General features: G+C 35.0%; 1 protein-coding gene across 6 annotated transcripts in view; it reads left to right on the top strand.

Moving 5' to 3' along the window:
* The window catches only part of ERBB4 (erb-b2 receptor tyrosine kinase 4), a 1,290,018-nt gene that overhangs the window by 992,221 nt on the left and 278,123 nt on the right, over positions 1–19,674 (top strand). For 2 of the 6 annotated variants that reach the window (XM_024981504.2, XM_024981492.2), the window contains exons 16-17: positions 6,868–6,912; positions 7,032–7,106. In XM_024981504.2, the coding sequence (XP_024837272.1) occupies positions 6,868–6,912; positions 7,032–7,106 (120 nt within the window). The remainder of the gene's footprint in view (positions 1–6,867; positions 6,913–7,031; positions 7,107–19,674) is intronic. The other 4 variants (XM_024981511.2, XM_010802290.4, XM_059878936.1 and 1 more) reach the window with 2 other exon arrangements.

Here is a 19,674-nt window from a genome sequence, read left to right as displayed (position 1 = left end):
GTTGCTAATCAAAAGGTACACACATACATGTTTATCCCTGAGGCAATCTAGTCAATATGTGATACTCTCATGTAAAATTCTGTTGATCTTTATATATGTTGATTTTAAGAGAAATCATTTCTGCAAGAATGCTTTATGGAATTGAATTTATACCCACTAAAATGTTTCTGTTTAACATTTTTTAATAACTTCTATCGACACCTTCATGAAGCTGGTATCACATATACATTGTGTACAGTGCAGAAATTCTTCCAAATTTTGCTGGAAACTAAAGATATAAGAAAAAACAAGCAATTATACCTTTGAGATTCCACTTGATAAAAGTCTTTCACAGAGACTTTATGTTTCTTTGTTGTGACAATCAACTTAAAGTAAGGATCTCTCTTTGATAAATGCTACCTTGTATTACTCCTTCAACAAAATATAAGCAAAAGCAGTGATGATGAAAAAAAAGGAATTTAGTGATACGCGTATTAATAAAAATGCAAGTACATTTTGTGAAAGTAATTCTATCATAGGTTAGCATATTACCTAATGTAACCGATGTAGGACAATTCAAAGATGGGTACACATTTTTTTTAACTTTTCAAAGGATGCATTGTTAAAATGAATAATAATTAGAATACCTTTGATATTGATAACAGTTGAATAACAAAGACATTACAGAAAGGAGAAAAGCACTGAACTATAAAAGAAATAGTGTCACTGCATCTAACGAATCTCAGCAACTATTTCTTTAAAAGACAGCAAACCTATTTTAATAAGGACTTTTCCTTTTCTTTTTTTCCTCTAGAAGGTGAATAAATTTAGAATTGAGAGCAGGTTCACATGCTCTATCCTCCTTCTGTCCAAAAATCCTCTTCACCATTGTGAATGCCCACACACATGCACACACACACGTACAAGCACACGCACACTTGTGGAGAATCATCTTGGGTGCTTTAGATTTGGCAGGAAAGTATGAGATTCCGTAAAGAGATTTTCTGCCAGATTAAAGGCTGGCTAATAGGGAATACCGAAGAAGTAAAGCAAACCACATCATTTTCTGCCAAGAGGACATCAATTTGCAGATGCTGCTGCAATTCCCTGCAGGTCAAGAAATCAGCTTAAGTCACTCTGTGAAGTGGCGTATTCTCAAAAGGTAAAGTAATATTCTGCCATTCAAATTCAAATTCAGCTTGGAAGAGCTAATGCCACCTCACTGGTTTACACATAAGCACATAGTTTGAGGATACTGAAATAGTCACAAAGACACTTTGCTTCAAGGAAACTAGAAAAAATAAGCTGCTCCCCTGGAGAGTTTTTGGCCCTCTCAGGTTAAGGATATTTCATGAAGAAACTGGTACTGTTGGAGCAGGAGAATCAGCAACAGAGAGGGAAAACTTTGCCTGCTAAAGTAATCATCCACAAGAGGGTTTTATTGTTTTGCAGCTAAAATTAAACCAGTAAATTATTCAATATAATGTTGATGTCAACAGCTGTTGCCATTCAAAATGAGACCTTTTGCTGTTTTTGCAAATCTAATTACAACAAAGCCATTAGGGAAATGAAAGTGAGATCTCAGAGCCATACAGAGTCTGGATGCCTGGCTGGTATGTCTTTCTCCTAGTCCTTTTAAATCATGATTACACAATAAAGGAAAAGATATATAGTGGTGGGAAAGTAGGAGGGACAACAAAGAGATCAGTTTACCACAGTTACAAACATTGGATGTCAACCAAAAGGGAGGATGAAGGTGGAATAGGAAAGAAATCTGACCAGATCATTTGAGAACTCTAGTAAAGATGGCTTTAAATTCACTCCTGCAGAATGATGGGGAGATGGAATTTGAATAGTGTATTCCCTGATATCTTCTAAAGTAAATGAATTCTATCACTGACTTAGTCCTGACAGATACTTATCTTTGTTTACATTTAGCTTCCTGCCATCCTTTTTCTAACGCCCTCTGTATTGTCTGGGTTCACTCATCTGCATGATAGTTCTATGGTCTCAGCCCCAGAACGGACTAGGAATTTGGAATTTTTAAGTGCCTAAATCTTCCTTCCTCTGTTCACTACTGTGGTGCTCTGTACTTTGAGATACTTTTAAAGAAGCAATGAGGTGCTCTGTGCACTCAGTCCCACTTTTTCAAATTGATCATGTAGTGATAGAATCTTTTCTTAGATCACAGGGGCAGTAGGGATGATGGGATGAGTGACTATTTTTATTCTAAACACACATAATAACTAAGCCATCAGTAAGTGTGAACTTAACCAGGCCGTCTCTACTTTGGAAAACAGCTTCTTTTGTTAATATATGCCAATATTATGTCAGCTAGATAATGCAGAAACCAAGTTAATGAAAATAGTCTTTCAAATCACATTTTTCAGAAGGAAAATTCTAATTCTGAATATTGTTTAATGATTGCCTGAAAATAAAATTATCTATGTAATACCTTAAAAGCACTTTTACTACTCTAAAGGTATAATACATTAAATGTATTAACTCTAATAAGTTCTTTAGATATTTTAAAAATTTGTGATCCATTTAGCTATTATCAGGGGAGTCTCACTAATATTCCTAGAGAAAAAGGTTATAACATTGTCTCTTCTTGCCTTGACTAGAGGACTTTTATTTAAGCAACATTTCCCATTTCATTCATTCTTCAACTTTGCTATACTGAACACCTACTGTGTATCAGATCCAGTTATAGCTAAGTTCAGAAATAAATAAGACACAGCTCCTGACCACTAGGAAGTCACAGTCCAGTGAATTTTTATTCTTGCAATTTGTATCTCTCCTCCATTAGTGATCCCTCTCTATATTTTCAAGCGATTAACAGGAATTTAAAACATAGAAATGGTATGCATATGTAAAATTAGCAAGATAGAAATTTTAAAAGAGGATTTGTAACCTAAATTTATAGGGCAAAGATTAGTTTCTTTACTATCACTTATATTCATGAAAAATGTCAATTTAATTTTGTTTTGAGACATGAACTAGGATATTTATTTTTATAGGGCATCTTTTAAAAATTCCATTTAAGGTTTTTAGTAATATTAGAATCATGGTTTCATATATAATTTTCTATATGCATTAATATTTTTCTTATTACTTCTTGTTATATTTTAAATGTATATAGTGAAAGAATTTTCATTAATGGAGAAAACAAGTAGGGCTGCTTGTGGGATTATTGTCAATACTTTTGTAATAACATTTTAAAATATCCTTTCATTTTAATTTTAAAATTTAGAAAACATTTTATCAAAGTATCTCAACTATGTTACTTCTATGGGTACATCAAGGTGTTTATAAATCAGTAAGTACAAGCATATGTTAAACACAGTTCAATATTTCAAATTTCAGTGTTTTTAATAACATAGTTTCTCTTTCTGAATTTTCTGAAAAGTATCTATTTTAGGATACTGATTATGTAGAGAATGGTATTATTCCATATTCTTATTCAGTCTCTTATTTGGGATTTTGACTTCAAAAGTTTGATGTTTCCATTATTTTTTTATTTTCCTGAATCAATATGAATTGCTATGCAAACTTGTTGCTTATATAGAGTTGACATAGAATATATGTATTAAATACACAGCGACTTGTATTAAGTTTAAAAATATGGCCACTTCAGTCATACTCTTATTCTTCTTCCTTTTCCATTTTTCTTTTATCCTCAACTTATGTATACCTTGAAATTTCAAATATCCTACAAAATTTCCTAGATAAACTTTCTTGACCTCACATCCTGCCCCCTCCAGAGCTCCTCCCTTTTCCTTTGCTTCTATTCTCATATTTCCAATTTGCTTGTCATAACCACCTAAATTCTAGTGACCCTGACAATGTCAACTAACATACTTTTAGCAGTTCTCTTTCTAGACCTGTCTTGTACTGAAAATGATGATCATCCAATTCCTGAAGTTTTTTCATGACTTGGACTGCCACGACACTGCAGTTAATTAATTTTACTCAATCATATTTTCCTGTTTCTGGCGTATGAGCTCATCTGATATCATTTACGAATTTTTGGAGTTCTTTGGGTTTCAGTCTCACTCTTTGTTCTCCTCACTTTAAAGATGCTTCTCCAGCCATCACATCTATTTTACATGATTTCAACCTTCTTCTGTATGCTGTTTCAAAGCTGGATCATTGTACTTGTGCCTCCAGCTTCCCCCTTCTCCTCCGAAACTCCTCCCCACTGCTCATCTCTCCAGCTGCTGAGGAACATTTCTACCTGGATGTAGGACAACTACACTAAACTCTAGGTAACCATGAACAGAAATCATCACCCTCTCCTGTGTGAAAAGACACGCACAAAAGAAGGTGTCACCTTCTGTCCGGCATTCTCCCACCAATGGTACCACTGTTCTCCAAGTTTGAAATATGAGTCATCTTTAACTCCTGGGCTCTATCCACTTCCATCATCAAACCAGCCATCAACTACTTTTTTTTTTAACCTCCCCATACCTTTCTTAAATCTGTCCCATTGTCTCTTATCCTAGTTACCATTCTCCCCATTTAGCATCATCATCTCTCTCTTACCTAGACTAAAACAGCCTCAGGGCCAAAGAAATCTATCTGAGGACTTCTAGCTGACTAGTCTTTACAGGGCAAAGAGATCAATGTTATAACATATCCAGCAAGTTCCCAACTTCCTTAAAACCCTGCAGTGGTGTCCCGCTAAGTTTATTTTTAAGCAGATGGTATTCAAGTTCTGGTTTCTATTAAATGATCTAGCTTCTTTTTTTCCTTCTGCCTGTTGTGTCATATTTTGTTCTCTAACTGTTCAGATTTATTTGTATCTGTGCATACACACCCTACCTTTCCTCAGATCTATGTTTTTGCTGCTGCTCTTTCTTACACCTTAGGAGTTATTGTCACTCCAATCCAGGGCTCAGGACCCTGAACTTCAGCCTCTTAATTTCTCCATGAAGGTTACCATGATCTTCTGAAGTTGCCTATACCTCCTCCACATCTCCTAAGCCACTCTTTTATGTCCCTTATTACATTTATCATTTTATACAATACACATATGTTTATGCATCTGTCTCTTTCATTAAATTGTAAGATCATTAAGAATAGGAAAAATGTCCAATTCATCTTTTTCTCCCCCAAGCTCCTGGAATAGTAGGAACACTTAGAAGACATGTGACAAAGGGTTTTGTTTTGTTTCATTCATTTAAATGAATGAAAATCTTTCATTTCTCACACTTTCCCCTCAAGTTAAATGTTGCTTTCACATATTTTTATCTTTCAAAGATGATTAGAAAGACACAGTTTGCAAACTAACCATAGCTTTCAGATTATCACTTAGTCATAAGAAGTAGACGATTGATTTTACAAAAATGGCAATATCGTATTAAAAAAAACATTTTGAAGGAGATATAATAGGAAACTAGAAAAAAAATGACTCCCTTAGAATAAAAGAAAGCCATCTAATACAATTTGGAATATTTTATAGCAATTAAATTTTTATTTTTAGAAATGGTTCTCATTATGGATTATGGAACCAATCCAATGCTATGTGCTCTGTATTTTAATTTTAATTTATTTGGTTTTTTAAAAGATTTTTCAGTGTATATTTTATTTGCTTTTGTTGAAACACCTTTTTCTTGTATTTCTGTACATTAAATTTTTTCTGGGCCACTCAAAGCCAATTTTCAAAAGAAAAATAATTTTTCACCTAGTAAGATTATGATAACTGATATTGATTAAGTAGGAAAATAGTGACTTAATTATTGTCATACAGAGTTATATTTGTTTACTACTGTTCTATAATTTTCTATAGATATAATGGACCGTCTGGCCTTATACATGAGAACTTTATTAATTCACTATATAATGATTTTAATTTCAGCTTCTTTTTCAGTTTTAGAAGTGACGATTTGGAAAAAAAAATATTGCTAGCAGAATTAGTTCAATAAATCATAGCTGTACAAGGAACCTTGATAATGCACTAGAGCTGTATGTCTATAATGAGAGAAAAGGGAAAGAAATACAATTCAAATGCACTGGAAGATGGAAGGAATAATATTTCTATGGTATTTCAAAATCGGAATTTTGTGTACTTACATTATTTGACTTAAATATTAACCTCAGTGGATTCTGTAGTTACCTGAGTCTGAATTTATTCATTTCCTTGTGGTGTATTTATTTGTTATTGTTTGCGTTAATTATTATTGCAGTTTATTAAACTGTTTTTGTTTGCCTGTTATGGCACTGCTCTTTTAAAAACAAGTTCAAGATAAACTGCAGTATGGTGAAACAAGTTAATCTGCTTTTTAAATGAATTCATGTTTATAGATAAGTATGTTTTAAAGACAGTCACAACCAAGGGATGGAGTAATGTGATTATGTAAAGTAACCATGAGAATAGCATTAAAGGTTGTTAACTCATTTTCTGCTAAAATCAATTTTTAATGAGTATAAAGCATCAGTTTATTCTATTACATTGAATAGCTCATGTTTCCTTTTTTATTTATTTTGTTTTTCACTTAACCTTAGAATATTTTAGAAGAAACTGTATACATGAGACCAATTATAGCCATTGAGATATTAAATTCTTCATCAAGACATATAATCATGAATGATGCTAATGAATTTAAAGTATTAGAAATGAACAATATGTGTTTGGAAGTTATCCACAGAAACAGATTACACTTTTCTTTACATGGACTTGTTTCTCTGCATTCCATTTATGTGGTATTTGCACTTCTGGGCATCCATCAAGTAATCATCTTCTCACCAGCTTTAAATTCATGATGTTCCAAAGTTGTCTAATAACTATAATTAGGGTTTGACACAATTGGTATTGGTCTTCCTGATTCTTTTGAAAAATGACCAATTTTTCTTTCCTTGTATTTTTACAATTTGGACCTTCTGCAGGTGCATAGGCTCAAGTATAGAAGACTGCATCGGCCTGATGGATAGGTACTTGGTGTGCTTGCTTCCCATGTTCTCCCTCCGAGGCTCTGTGTGAGCACGGGTGCATGTGTGTGCATGCCACTGTGATTGGAGAATGATGTTTTCTGTTCTGTAATTGCCTGCAGGTGTAGCGGCCCCACTAGTCATGACTGCATTTACTACCTTTGGACGGGCCATTCCACTTTACCACAACATGCTAGGTAACATCTACCATGTTTCCATTTTGTCATTCAAATCCTTTCCCAATTATCATGGATAAAAAAAAAAGAAACAAAGAAACTACTAACCAGTTGGGTAAAGTTTATAATATGTTACATCAGGGAGTAATGAGAGAGGTATATAACTCTTTACATTTCAAGCCATATTTCTTACCTCTTCTTCCTTTATTCATTAAGATTTTGGAATCCAAATTAGTAATATCATTGATTTCTTTAATTTTGTATAATTTAAACATGATTTTAAATATTAACCTAGAACTTTAATAGAATCTTTATGTTCTTAATTATGTAGATGATTGCAGAAAGAAATATCTTTAAGAGGGTAATTTGCAAAAGTCGATCTGTTTTCTGAGGTGTTTCTTACTTGATTTAATTTCTGACTTTATTTTGAACTGGTTGGTATATTCCCTAGGTATCAGGATTACTATAAACTAAAGACTGTATAGAAAATATTTAGTATAATACAAGTTAAAAAACAAAGTATTATGTTTATACAAAAACCTATATACAAATGCTTGTAATGGCTTTATTCAAAATCACCAGGACCTGGAAATTATTCACATGTCTTTGAATTGTGGTATATCCATACCTTGTAAAATCTCTCAGTAATAGAAGGAACAAACTGCTGATATACACAAAACATGGATGGATCTCAAAAGCAGTATGCTAACTGAAAGAAGCTAGGTTTTAAAGAGTACATACTATAGGATTCCATTTATATGATGTTTTGGAAAAGGCAGAACGATGGAGAATGAAACTGATCAGAGTTGCCAGGAACTGGGGTGGCAGCAGAGGGAGATGAGATCTATTACAAAAAGTTGTGAGGCAATTTAAAGAGATGATGGAACTATTCTGTATCTTAATAGTGATGATGGCTGCATGAACGTATGGACTTGTCAAAAATGGCCATACTTTACATTAAGAAGAATGAATTTTACTGTACATAAATTATACCTCAATAAATTTGACTTTAAAACATGTCGTGTTTAGGAAAATAGCAACTGTACAATGTGGTATGGAAATACTGTTAGCTTTCTTTATGAAACAAATTAATTGTATCTTTTGGAAGAGAAAATAGTGCTAAATTACAATTAGCAAAGTAACCATTTTGGATAAAGCACTGCTTTTTAATGTAAACTTTTGACTGAAGTGTAACATATGTATTGTAAAAATATGCACAACATAAATGTAAAGCTCAATAAATTTTTCCAAATGAAGCATTCGTGTAATCATCAGCCAGATCAAGAAACAGAATAGTATCAGAACCAGAAACACTTCTTGAGGCCCGTTTCCCTTGAGCTAACAATGCAGGTCAATTTGCCTGTTTTTGTACTTTATATACATTGAATCATGCACTATGTACTCTTTACATCTGACTTCTTTTGCAAAATATTATATAAACGAGATTCATCTATGTCATTTAATTTAGTTGTAGTTTTTATTTATATGATATTTTGCCTTTAAATGTGTTTAAAACGGTCAAATGTATTTCTTATTAGTAAATTATTTTTTAATAAAATAAATACAGAAATCAAATTCTAAAAAGAAGAATGTGGTAATTAAGTGATTTATACAACAGTGGCACTTTGGCATTTGGGCACAATCAAGATCTATTAATACAAGTGTTTAGAGCAATGTCAAATTATGAAAAAAAATAATAAATGAGAGAGAAACAGAGAGAGACAAGGAGGAAAAGAGAACCTAAGGCCCAAACTGCAGTTTTATACACAAATGTCTGTTTACTCCTATATATATATTTTTCCTCCTTGAGACTTTGTTGAGTCACTGTACTATCACTTTGAAGCATGTATACACATTTGTTTTTAATGATTTTTTATAATCATTGCAACCAGTTAACAAGAGGCAATATAGTATGGTGGTTAAATGTTCTGTCTTTGGAATCAGATTTTCTACTATTTTTTAGATGTGTGACTGTAGGTAAGTTCCTTAAATTATCTGAGCTTCGCTTTCTTCATTATACAATAGGACTATTAATATCATTCGTAAGTTGGCTTGGAGGATTGAGTGAGTCAATAAGATAGTGCTTGGTTTAGCAAAATCACTCAGTACATATTACTTATCATTTCTCTAGATAGAAAATATTTTAAATGGTAGGGATGGAGGAGCATACCTCTCCAAAGGGTAGCAAGTCTCTCAGAGTAACTCAGGGAGCTTTGATATGTCCCTCTGCCCCTTTGATAGGCCCTTTAAAGGAAGGGAGGACATTTCTTTCATCATCTTGAAAATCGCTATCTTAACGAGGGCCACTGGTACCAATGACAATAGGTCAGAGGCATAGACATATGGAGAGGCAGAGAAAGTGTTAAAACCATAGTAATAGATGACTTAGGTTTTCAGTGATAGTAATTGAGGTTTATCACTCAAAATCATAGTGTGTCTTACAAATTAATATTTCCAGCATTTAAATAAAAGTGGTTTGGAAATTTTCATTCCTGTTGTTTACATAGATTTCCAGGCCATTCCTTTTAGGCTTAGGTTAACAGGTCAAATTCATATTAGCTTTCCCATAAATAAGTGTGGGTTTTCCTGGTGGCTCAGATGGTAAAGAAACTGCCTGCAATGCAGGAGACCTGGGTTTGATCCCTGGGTTGGGAAGATCCCCTGGAGGAGGGCATGACAGCCTGGAGAATCCCCATGGACAGAGGAGCCTGGCGGGCTACAGTGCATGGGATCACAAAGACTCAAACACAACTGAAGTGACTCAGCACTACACAGGACTGGATATAGATTGTAGAGTTCAGCCCATCATTCTGACGAAAAATCACCTGTAGACCTTGATACAGGTGAAGAGCAGAGATTCTTGAATGTAAAAACCTGGGGTCAAGTATTGACTCTACAATATTTTTTATCTGCAAAATGAGGACAATAATGGCAATTTTTAAAGTGGGAATTCTTATATCTCATAAAATTGGTGTGAAGATTAACTGAAATAATGAAAAGGAACCATTGTTTAGTATGTGTGCACTGATGGTAGTTATGAATCTAGTTGAAATATTAGTAAAATAATCTTTTAAAAAATTTCATGAGGTTGTGCTCTATTAGTATTTTATAGCAGGTCACTAATCCAGTAATTCAATGGTATGGAATTAACACATCCAAATTTCTCAGGTTCTAAGCACCTAAATTTTGTATTACATTTCTTAGTATAATGATTTCAAATAATTGATAGTAGATAGCTAATTGTTCCTTTTAGATATCTTTGCTGCTGCTGCTGCTAAGTCGTTTCAGTCGTGTCCGACTCTGTGTGACCCCAGAGACAGCAGCCCAACAGGCTCCCCCGTCCCTGGGATTCTCCAGGCAAGAACACTGGAGTGGGTTGCCATTTCCTTCTCCAATGCATGAAAGTGAAAAGTGAAAGTGAAGTCGCTCAGTCATGTCTGACCCTCAGCGACCCTATGGACTGCAGCCTACCAGGCTCCTCCATCCATGGGATTTTCCAGGCAAGAGTACTGAAGTGGGGTGTCATTGCCTTCTCTGAGATATCTGTAATTAATATCTGTTTTTAACATAAATTTAAGGCAGTTTAAGTTATTCTATTCTTATGTTGACTTTTACATTATGTTGACTCTGTTCTTCAGTTGTATTGACTTGTTGACTGACTTATCAGATGCTGTTTATAAGGCAGTTTGGAATTTGTATAAAAGATTTAGCTTGGACATTTCAGAAAATATTTATGAGTGTGGAGTGTTTTGACATGTGTTGGATGAGAAAGAACAAGTATCTCCTTTCAGGTCCTTAGTATTGCAGTAAATGCTTACTTCTCAGAAATGGGGTGGATATATGTTTAATTGAAAGCAGGGAACTAGTTTAGCAATATTATATTTCAGGTCATTTCTCATTTTTAAATTCCAGCACAGTTTAAGCTTCTATCTTAATTGATTAAAGTAAATTTTATATAATAGGAGGACAAAAACATGATAGAAAATACTTGTTTTTAGTTTCATACATAATATTTTAACTGGGAGATTATCCAAAACCTAGTTTTCTTTTAGTCACAGAAAATTACATTGAGCATGTCAATGTGGTCATTTCAAGATATTTAAAGTTCATACTCCCTACTGCCCCATTATCCTCTATTCTGTTTCCTAAACCAGCAGGAAAAGAGATTGAAGATTTAAATGAAAACAGGTGAAATGTTTCCAATCTTGATCGACTTTCATTTTCTAAGCAGTGTTATTCTTTCCCAACCCTGCAATTTACGAATTGGTTTTCCACACTCCATTTACCTTGTAGGCTGCTGCTGGAATTTCTTCCAGGAAGATTGGATAGGATAGAATAGAATTTATTTTTTTACTTGTAGTCTCCTAGAATATGCTACTTACAATGAAAATAATGCTTGATATTTTGAAACTTCTCCATACTTTCCTTATTTGAAATAAATTCCTTAAAAATAGCATTTAGCTTTAATGTTCTTCCTATTCCATCAAGAATCTTATGAAGAAATGCATTTAGAAAAGTTTTATTTTTAATATTCTTGATGCTATTTATTTTAGCTTGTATATATGCTGTTTTTGTATAGATTCTGCTGGAACAATGTATTCTATTCTATTCTATTTCAGTTTCTTAGTCAAATATATATCCAGAGCTTTTAAAAAATCTTAGCTTCTTACTCTCCTGGAGCCTAAATTTGTTCATCTCAACAAGGAAAGACTCTGTTGGCAAAGCATTTTTTTTTTTTAGTTAGCAATTCAAACTTCACTAATTTTTTATTGAATTTATAACTGACAGAAATTATAACAGCTAATAGATGTATGTTCAAACATTTTTATATGGCTATTTGTTTCAACTCAATTATTCTAGATGCTTCACAATATGAAATAAGGTAACTGAACTTAGTTTAACTCCCTAAATCTCATATAGGCAGACATGTGAAAAGTTTCATGCCTGTGTCACACTTTTACTTTACGATATAGTTGCTGCTGCTGCTGCTAAGGCGCTTCAGTCGTGTCCAACTCTTTGCGACCCCATGGACTGTAGCCTACCAGGCTCCATCCATGAGATTTTCCAGGCAAGAATACTGGAGTGGGTTGCCATTTCCTTCTCCAGAGGATCTTCCCGACCCAGTGATCAAACCTGGGTCTCCTGCATTGCAGGCAGACGCTTTACCGTCTGAGCCACCAGGGAAGCCCCAATGGTATCATGGTTTTCCCTCAAAACCTATTTTGAAATTCAAAATATCATAGATCTGGATTGTATACTTGATAACTAAATGATACAGTTAAAAAAAAAAAAAAAACAGCTTTGTGATTAGGGAGGGTGAATGAATTGTTCAACTACTATATGCTTTCTATTACCATGTAAACAATTACCATAAACATAGCAGCTTAAAAACAGAAACAAAAATAAAAGGACAGATCTATAGGCAGCACAGGCATGGCTAGGTTCTCTCCTTAGGATGTCACCAGGCTGAAATCAAGGTGCTGTCTGGACTGTGTTCTAAACCAGAGCTGGGAGTCCTCTCCCAAGTTTAGTCAGGTGATTGGCAGAATCCAAGTATTTGCAGCTGTAGCACTGTGGCTGTCTTCCATTGCTTGCTCTTTGCTATGGGCATGTAGCATGTCACGTAGCCTGTTCCATCTTTAAAGATGGTGACTGTGTGCCAGTTTTCTCATTATTGAATCTTTTAGTCTTTATCTCTGTGACCTCTAGACTCATTCAAAGTCACCTGAGATTAGATCAGGCCTACCTGATTGTCTCTCTGTCTCAAGGTCAAGTGATTTGGGATCTTAATTGCACTGCAAAATTCTTTTACAATTCACCTAGAATAGTATTTGATTGAATATCTGGGTAAATGTATGTTTATACACTAGAGGCTGAAATCCTGGGAGCCATCTTTGAATTCTGCCTACCTGGCCTACTATATTACTTCCAATGATTTTTTTCTTATTTCTTCCTGTTCTGGAAGGAATTCTGTTTCCTTCATCCCAGATAAGTTTGCCATATAAGAACACCTTTAAGTCCAAGAGAAATTGGTCTCACTAACTTCAAATAATATATTCCTTGTTTGTCTGAAAAAGAGCGAAAAACAAACACTTAAATTATTATCCTAGAAGTAAAATCAGGGTTCTTTTGTACATTTATTTTCTATAAGGTAAGGGGTCAATATACACACTGGCTGTAGGTGTTCAGTACTCCATTTGTGACCAGTAATTCACAGAATAATCAGGATCAAACTGCCCCAATGTTAACACCAAATTTATGGCATTTCTTTTTATTTATCAGAAAGGTGAGTCTTCCCTAAGAGTGCTCTGCTGATGCTACTGCTGCTAAGTCGCTTCACTTGTGTCCAACTCTGTGCTACGCCATAGACGGCAGCCCACCAGCCTCCCCGTCCCTGGGATTCTCCAGGCAAAAACACTGGAGTGGGTTGCCATTTCCTTCTCCAATGCATAAAAGTGAAAAGTGAAAGTGAAGTCGCTCAGTCCTGTCTGACTCTTAGCGACCCAATGGACTGCAGCCCACCAGGCTCCTCCGTCCATGGGATTTTCCAGGCAAGAGTACTGGAATGGGTTGTCATTGCCTTCTCCAAGAGTGCTCTAAACCTATTCTATTCAATATGGTAACCACAAGCCACATGTGATCACTAACTTTGAACATCGTTAAACAAATTGATATGTACTGTAACTGTAAAATGTACACTGGATTTTAAAGACACCATATGTAGAAGGGAACATAAACTATCTCATTAAAATTTTGCCATATTGATTCAAATGCTAGTCAGTTCAGTGGCTCAGTCATGTCCGACTCTTTGCGACCCCATGAATCCCAGCACGCCAGGCCTCCCTGTCCATCACCATCTCCTGGAGTTCACTCAAACTCACGTCCATCGAGTCAGTGATGCCATCCAGCCATGTCATCCTCTGTTGTCCCCTTTTCTCCTGCCCCCAATCTCACCCAGCACCAGAGTCTTTTCCAATGAGTCATTTTGGATATATCGGGTTAAATGGAATTTTATTATAATTAATTGCCTCTTTTAAAAATACGTCTATAAGAATATTATAAATAATCATTTGCTTGAATTAGATATTTCATGGACAGGACTGCTCTAGAGCTGTCATCATAAAACTTGGAATACTCTTATCAACAAAAACCTTATATCACAAATTCATCTATGCAATTATATAAATAGAGTTTATGATATATATTTAAAATAATGAAATAAAATTTCACATATAAAAGCTAAATTTTTTATTGCCTCCTCACTTTGGAGTTCACAGATTTTGATTCTAAAATGTGATATCTAGATGGAGAGGTAGTAGGTCTTTTTCCTATGAATATTTTGCGCAATAAGTGACAGTCTTATTCGCTCATTTGTATCCAACTTTGCAACCCCATGGACCGTAGCCCATGAGGCTCCTCTGTCCATGGGATTCTCCAGGCAAGAACATAAAAGTGGGTATCCTTTCCCATCTCCAGAGTATCTTCCCAACCCAGGGATCAAACCTGGGTCTCCTGCATTGCAGACAGAGTCTTCTCCTCCTGCCCCCAATCCCTTCCAGCATCACAGTCTTTTCCAATGAGTCAACTCTTCACCTCAGGTGGCCAAAGTATTGGAGTTTCAGCTTTAGCATCAGTCCTTCCAAAGAACACCCAGGACCTATTTCCTTTAGAAGGGACTGGTTGGATCTGCTTGCAGTCCAAGGGACTCTCAAGAGTCTTCTCCAACACCACACTTCAAAAGCATCAATTCTTCTGCACACACCTTTCTTCACAGTCCAACTCTCACATCCATACATGACCACTGGAAAAACCATAGCCTTGACTAGATGGACATTTGTCAGCAAAGTAATGTCTTTGCTTTTTAGTATGCTGTCTAGGTTGGTCATAACTTTCCTTCCAAGGAGTAAGCATCTTTTAATTTCATGGCTGCAGTCACCATCTGCAGTGATTTTGGAGCCCAAAAAAATAAAGTCTGACACTGTTTCCACTGTTTGCCCATCTATTTGCCATGAAGTGATGGGACCAGATGCCATGATCCTTAGTTTTCTGAATGTTGAGCTTTACGCCAACTTTTCACTCTCTTTCACTTTCATCAAGAGGCTCTTTAGTTCTTCTTCACTTTCTTTCATAAGGATGGTGTCATCTGCATATCTGAGGTTAGTGATATTTCTCCTGGCAATCTTGATACCAGCTTGTGCTTCTTCCAGGCCAGCATTTCTCATGATGTACTCTGCATATAAGTTAAATAAGCAGGGTGACAATATAGAGCCTTGACATACTCCTTGTCCTATTTGGAAGCAGTGTTGTTCCATGTCCAGTTCTAACTGTTGCTTCCTGACCTGCATATAGGTTTCTCAAGAGGCAGATCAGGTGGTCTGGTGTGCCTATCTCTTTCAGAATTTTCCGCAGTTTCTTGTGATCCACACAGTCAAAGTCTTTGGCATAGTCAATAAAGCAGAAATAGATGTTTTTCTGGAACTCTCTTGATTTTTCCATGATCCAGCAGATGTTGGCAGTTTGATCTCTGGTTCCTCTGCCTTTTCTAAAACCAGCTTGAACATCTGGAAGTTCCCAGTTCCCGTACTGCTGAAGCCTGGCTTGGAGAATTTTGAGCATTACTTTACTAGCATGTGAGATGAGTGCAAAAGTGCGGTAGTTTAAGACTCTCTTAAAATTATATTTTGTAGCCAACATTTCTGTTAAAATATTGTTTCCATTTTTATATGTCATAAATGAGCAATATTTAAGCAGAAACATTTCTTAAGTGTAGGTCAAAGTCTCTATTTTTATGCCTTACACACATACTAAGATATAAATACATTCAGAAAAGAGTCCAAGGTATTTCCCCAGATAGTATGCCTTACACACATACTAAGATATAAATACATTCAGAAAAGAGTCCAAGGTATTTCCCCAGATAACAGACATACATTGGATTGAACCCTAAGAATCTTTTCCTTTTTTAATATTTCCTACTTAACTAAAGGAATCTAATTAACTGGGACCCCCTTCTGTGATGTGGTTATATAAAATGATATGTGGATATTAGCTTAAATTGCTCTCTTCATGATTTTTTCTTATTACCTCAGCACATTCCCTAACTAATCATTCTTTCATAAACATACAATTATTTTTAAACTATGTATGTAGGCAGGAGCTAATTAACAGAGAGCACTTTGATTTGCCAGTGAAATTCCTCACAGTTATTTCATTATTTGCTACCATCCCCCCTCAAACAAAAATAATATAATTTCATTTTAGTAATTTCATAGTAACTCATAACCAATGAAAGAATAATCTGGAAAGGGAAACCCACCTCTAATAAACTCTGAATGCTTGTAGCCATTGTGATTTTTATAGCATTCTGTTCCTCTGCCCAGAGTAAATGATTCCATATGTTTGAGTCATTTATGGAATAATTATAGGTACTTTTAGTAGACTTAAAAATAAAACAGCAATAGCAAAACCTCTTACTATAAAAAGTTTACATATTGAAGGGGAAAAAACTCTTTTTTAAATGAAAAAAACCAAAATTATTTCTAAAATTATTTCTTGAACTTCTGTATTACAAATTCTAGAGTTCAAATCCCAAGTTCAAACCCCAGGGGAAATGCCACCATTGTACTGTGCACCAAAAAGAAAGAAGCAATGGAAAAATCAAAACGCCACTTCATATTTCTTTCTTAGAATAGTGTTGCCTTTTCCAAAGTCTTCTCAGTTTTAAAGCTTGATTTTTGCCATTCTTAAAAAAAAAAAACACAAAAACCCTAATATATGTCTATCAGGTGTACCACATTGTCACATTTAACTTTCATGATATAAAATAGCATCATTATCATTTAACAAATGAAACTGGTTCAGAGTAATTAAGCAATTTACAAAAAATCACTTAACTGATAAGTCAAAGAGCAAAGATTTGACCTCAATTGTGTCTGATTGATTCTAAAAACCACAGTTTCTTCTTTCTACTAGATTGGTTCCCAAGTGGAAGAACAGTTAAGAGCAATCCCTTTGGTGAGGATGATTTAATATTTTATAGCCTAATAAAACAATTTCACCCATTATCTTTCCTTTAGTCCTGGCTTTTCCCTATTTAGCTTTATTCTGATGTATAGCATTTTATAATGCTTGTCCTCACACAGCATATTTGATTCTAATAATACACCTGGTATTGCTAGATCAGAATAGAGCAATACTTCCCATGTTCCAAACATATACTCTTGTAGAATGTAACATTATAATATAAATATATTTTTACTTTCTATATGCTAATACATTAGTGACAAAGCAAAGACATTTATGAATGAACATAGGTGATCTCTTAAATATTTTCTAAAGTGGCAGTTATTTATAAATTCTGGATGGATTTGGTAAAAGGGCTGTGGTTCCATATGAGAATTGCTTCCATCAGACCAGACATTAATTTGAAATTAATGCGGCCACCCCCAGACTAACTTATCAAATGTGGAATTAAGAATCGAAGCTTTATGGACACTCAGAAATAAAATATCAGACAATATAGTGCTGGGATTTGGCAGGGTTTTTTCTTTAGATTTTCCTCTCTGGTTTGTTTGTCCTGTAAGATTTGTGGGTTATGTAAGATTGATTGAAAGTTGTAGTGAGGACAGAAGGTAGAGGATGAATCCCTAGATTATGAGTTACTTGATTGTGTTTCATAAGGTGAAAAGCACTTTCTGCTAAGAAAAAGTCTTCCCACTGTTGATACAATCAAATGTACCATATTTTGTTTATTTTTTTGAAATGCTAAAACAAGAAAAACTTCACTAATCTATGTATGCTGCTTAACAATAACCTGCCAGGAAATATTTGTTATATTTACTACATGTCACCACTGAGGAGAGAATGAACAAAAAATTCACACAATCCCTAATATAAAATTTATGGTGTAATAAAAGAGACAAAATATTCAATATAATTTTCTAATTATTTATTTGCATTTTTATTTACTGTGAGGAAAATTGTAAATGGATTGGATGGTGTTGTGATAGTAAAATAGAAAAATATTGCAGATGACATCTGGGTGTTTTATCTGACTTAACTGGGTGACAGATGAACTTAATTGCAAAACAGAAATAGAGACACAGATATAGAGAAGAAACTTATGGATACCAATTCGGGGAAGAGGGTGGTGGGATGGGATGACTTGGGAGACTAGGATTAATATATATATACACTACAATGAATAAAATTTGCTGACTGTATAGAGCTTCTCCATCTTTGGCTGCAAAGAATATAATCAATCTGATTTCAGTGTTGACCATCTGGTGATGTCCATGTATAGAGTCTTCTCTTGTGTTGATGGAAGAGTGTGTTTGTTACGACCAGTGCATTTTCTTGGCAAAACTCTATTAGTCTTTGTCCTGCTTCATTCTGTATTCCAAGGCCAAATTTGCCTGTTACTTCAGGTGTTTCTTGACTTCTACTTTTGCATTCCAATCCCGTATAATGAAAAGGACATCTTTTTTGGGTGTTAGTTCTAAAAGGTCTTGTAAGTCTTCACAGAACCATTCAACTTCAGCTTCAGATAAATTGAAGAAAGTAGGGAAAACCACTAGACTATTCAGGTATGACCTAAATCAAATCCCTTATGATTATACAGTGGAAGTGAGAAATAGATTTAAGGGCCTAGATCTGATACATAGAGTGCCTGATGAGCTATGGAATGAGGTTCGTGACATTGTACAGGAGACAGGGATCAAGACCATCCCCATGGAAAACAAATGCAAAAAAGCAAAATGGCTGTCTGGGGAGGCCTTACAAATAGCTGTCAAAAGAAGAGAAGCAAAAAGCAAAGGAGAAAAGGAAAGACATAAACATTTGAATGCAGAGTTCCAAAGAATAGCAAGAAGAGATAAGAAAGCCTTCTTTAGTGATCAATGCAAAGAAATAGAGGAAAAGAACAGAATGGGAAAGACTAGAGGTCTCGTCAAGAAAAAGAGAGATACCAAAGGAACATTTCATGCAAAGATGAGCTCGATAAAGGACAGTAATGGTATGGACCTAACAGAAGCAGAAGATATTAAGAAGAGATGGCAAGGATACACAGAAGAACTGTACCAAAAAGATCTTCATGACCCAGATAATCACGATGGTATGATCACTCACCTAGAGCCAGACATCCTGGAATGTGAAGTCAAGTGGGCCTTAGAAAGCATCACTACGAACAAAGCTAGTGGAGGTGATGGAATTCCAGTTGAGCTATTCCAAATCCTGGAAGATGATGCTGTGAAAGTGCTGCACTCAATATGCCAGCAAATATGGAAAACTCAGCAGTGGCCACAGGACTGGAAAAGGTCAGTTTTCATTCTAATCCCAAAGAAAGGCAATGCCAAAGAATGCTCAAACTACCACACAATTGCATTCATCTCACACGCTAGTAAAGTAATGCTTAAAATTCTCCAAGCCAGGCTTCAGCAATATGTGAACCGTGAACTTCCTGATGTTCAAACTGGTTTTAGAAAAGATAGAGGAACCAGAGATCAAATTGCCAACATCCGCTGGATCATGGAAAAAGCAAGAGAGTTCGAGAAAAGCATCTATTTCTGCTGTATTGACTATGCCAAAGCCT

The sequence above is a fragment of the Bos taurus genome, chromosome 2 (assembly GCF_002263795.3).
Source record: "Bos taurus isolate L1 Dominette 01449 registration number 42190680 breed Hereford chromosome 2, ARS-UCD2.0, whole genome shotgun sequence".
In the NCBI taxonomy this organism is placed as follows: domain Eukaryota; kingdom Metazoa; phylum Chordata; class Mammalia; order Artiodactyla; family Bovidae; genus Bos; species Bos taurus.
Note: the sequence above shows the minus strand (reverse complement) of the source record. Positions and strands in the feature narration are given on the sequence as shown.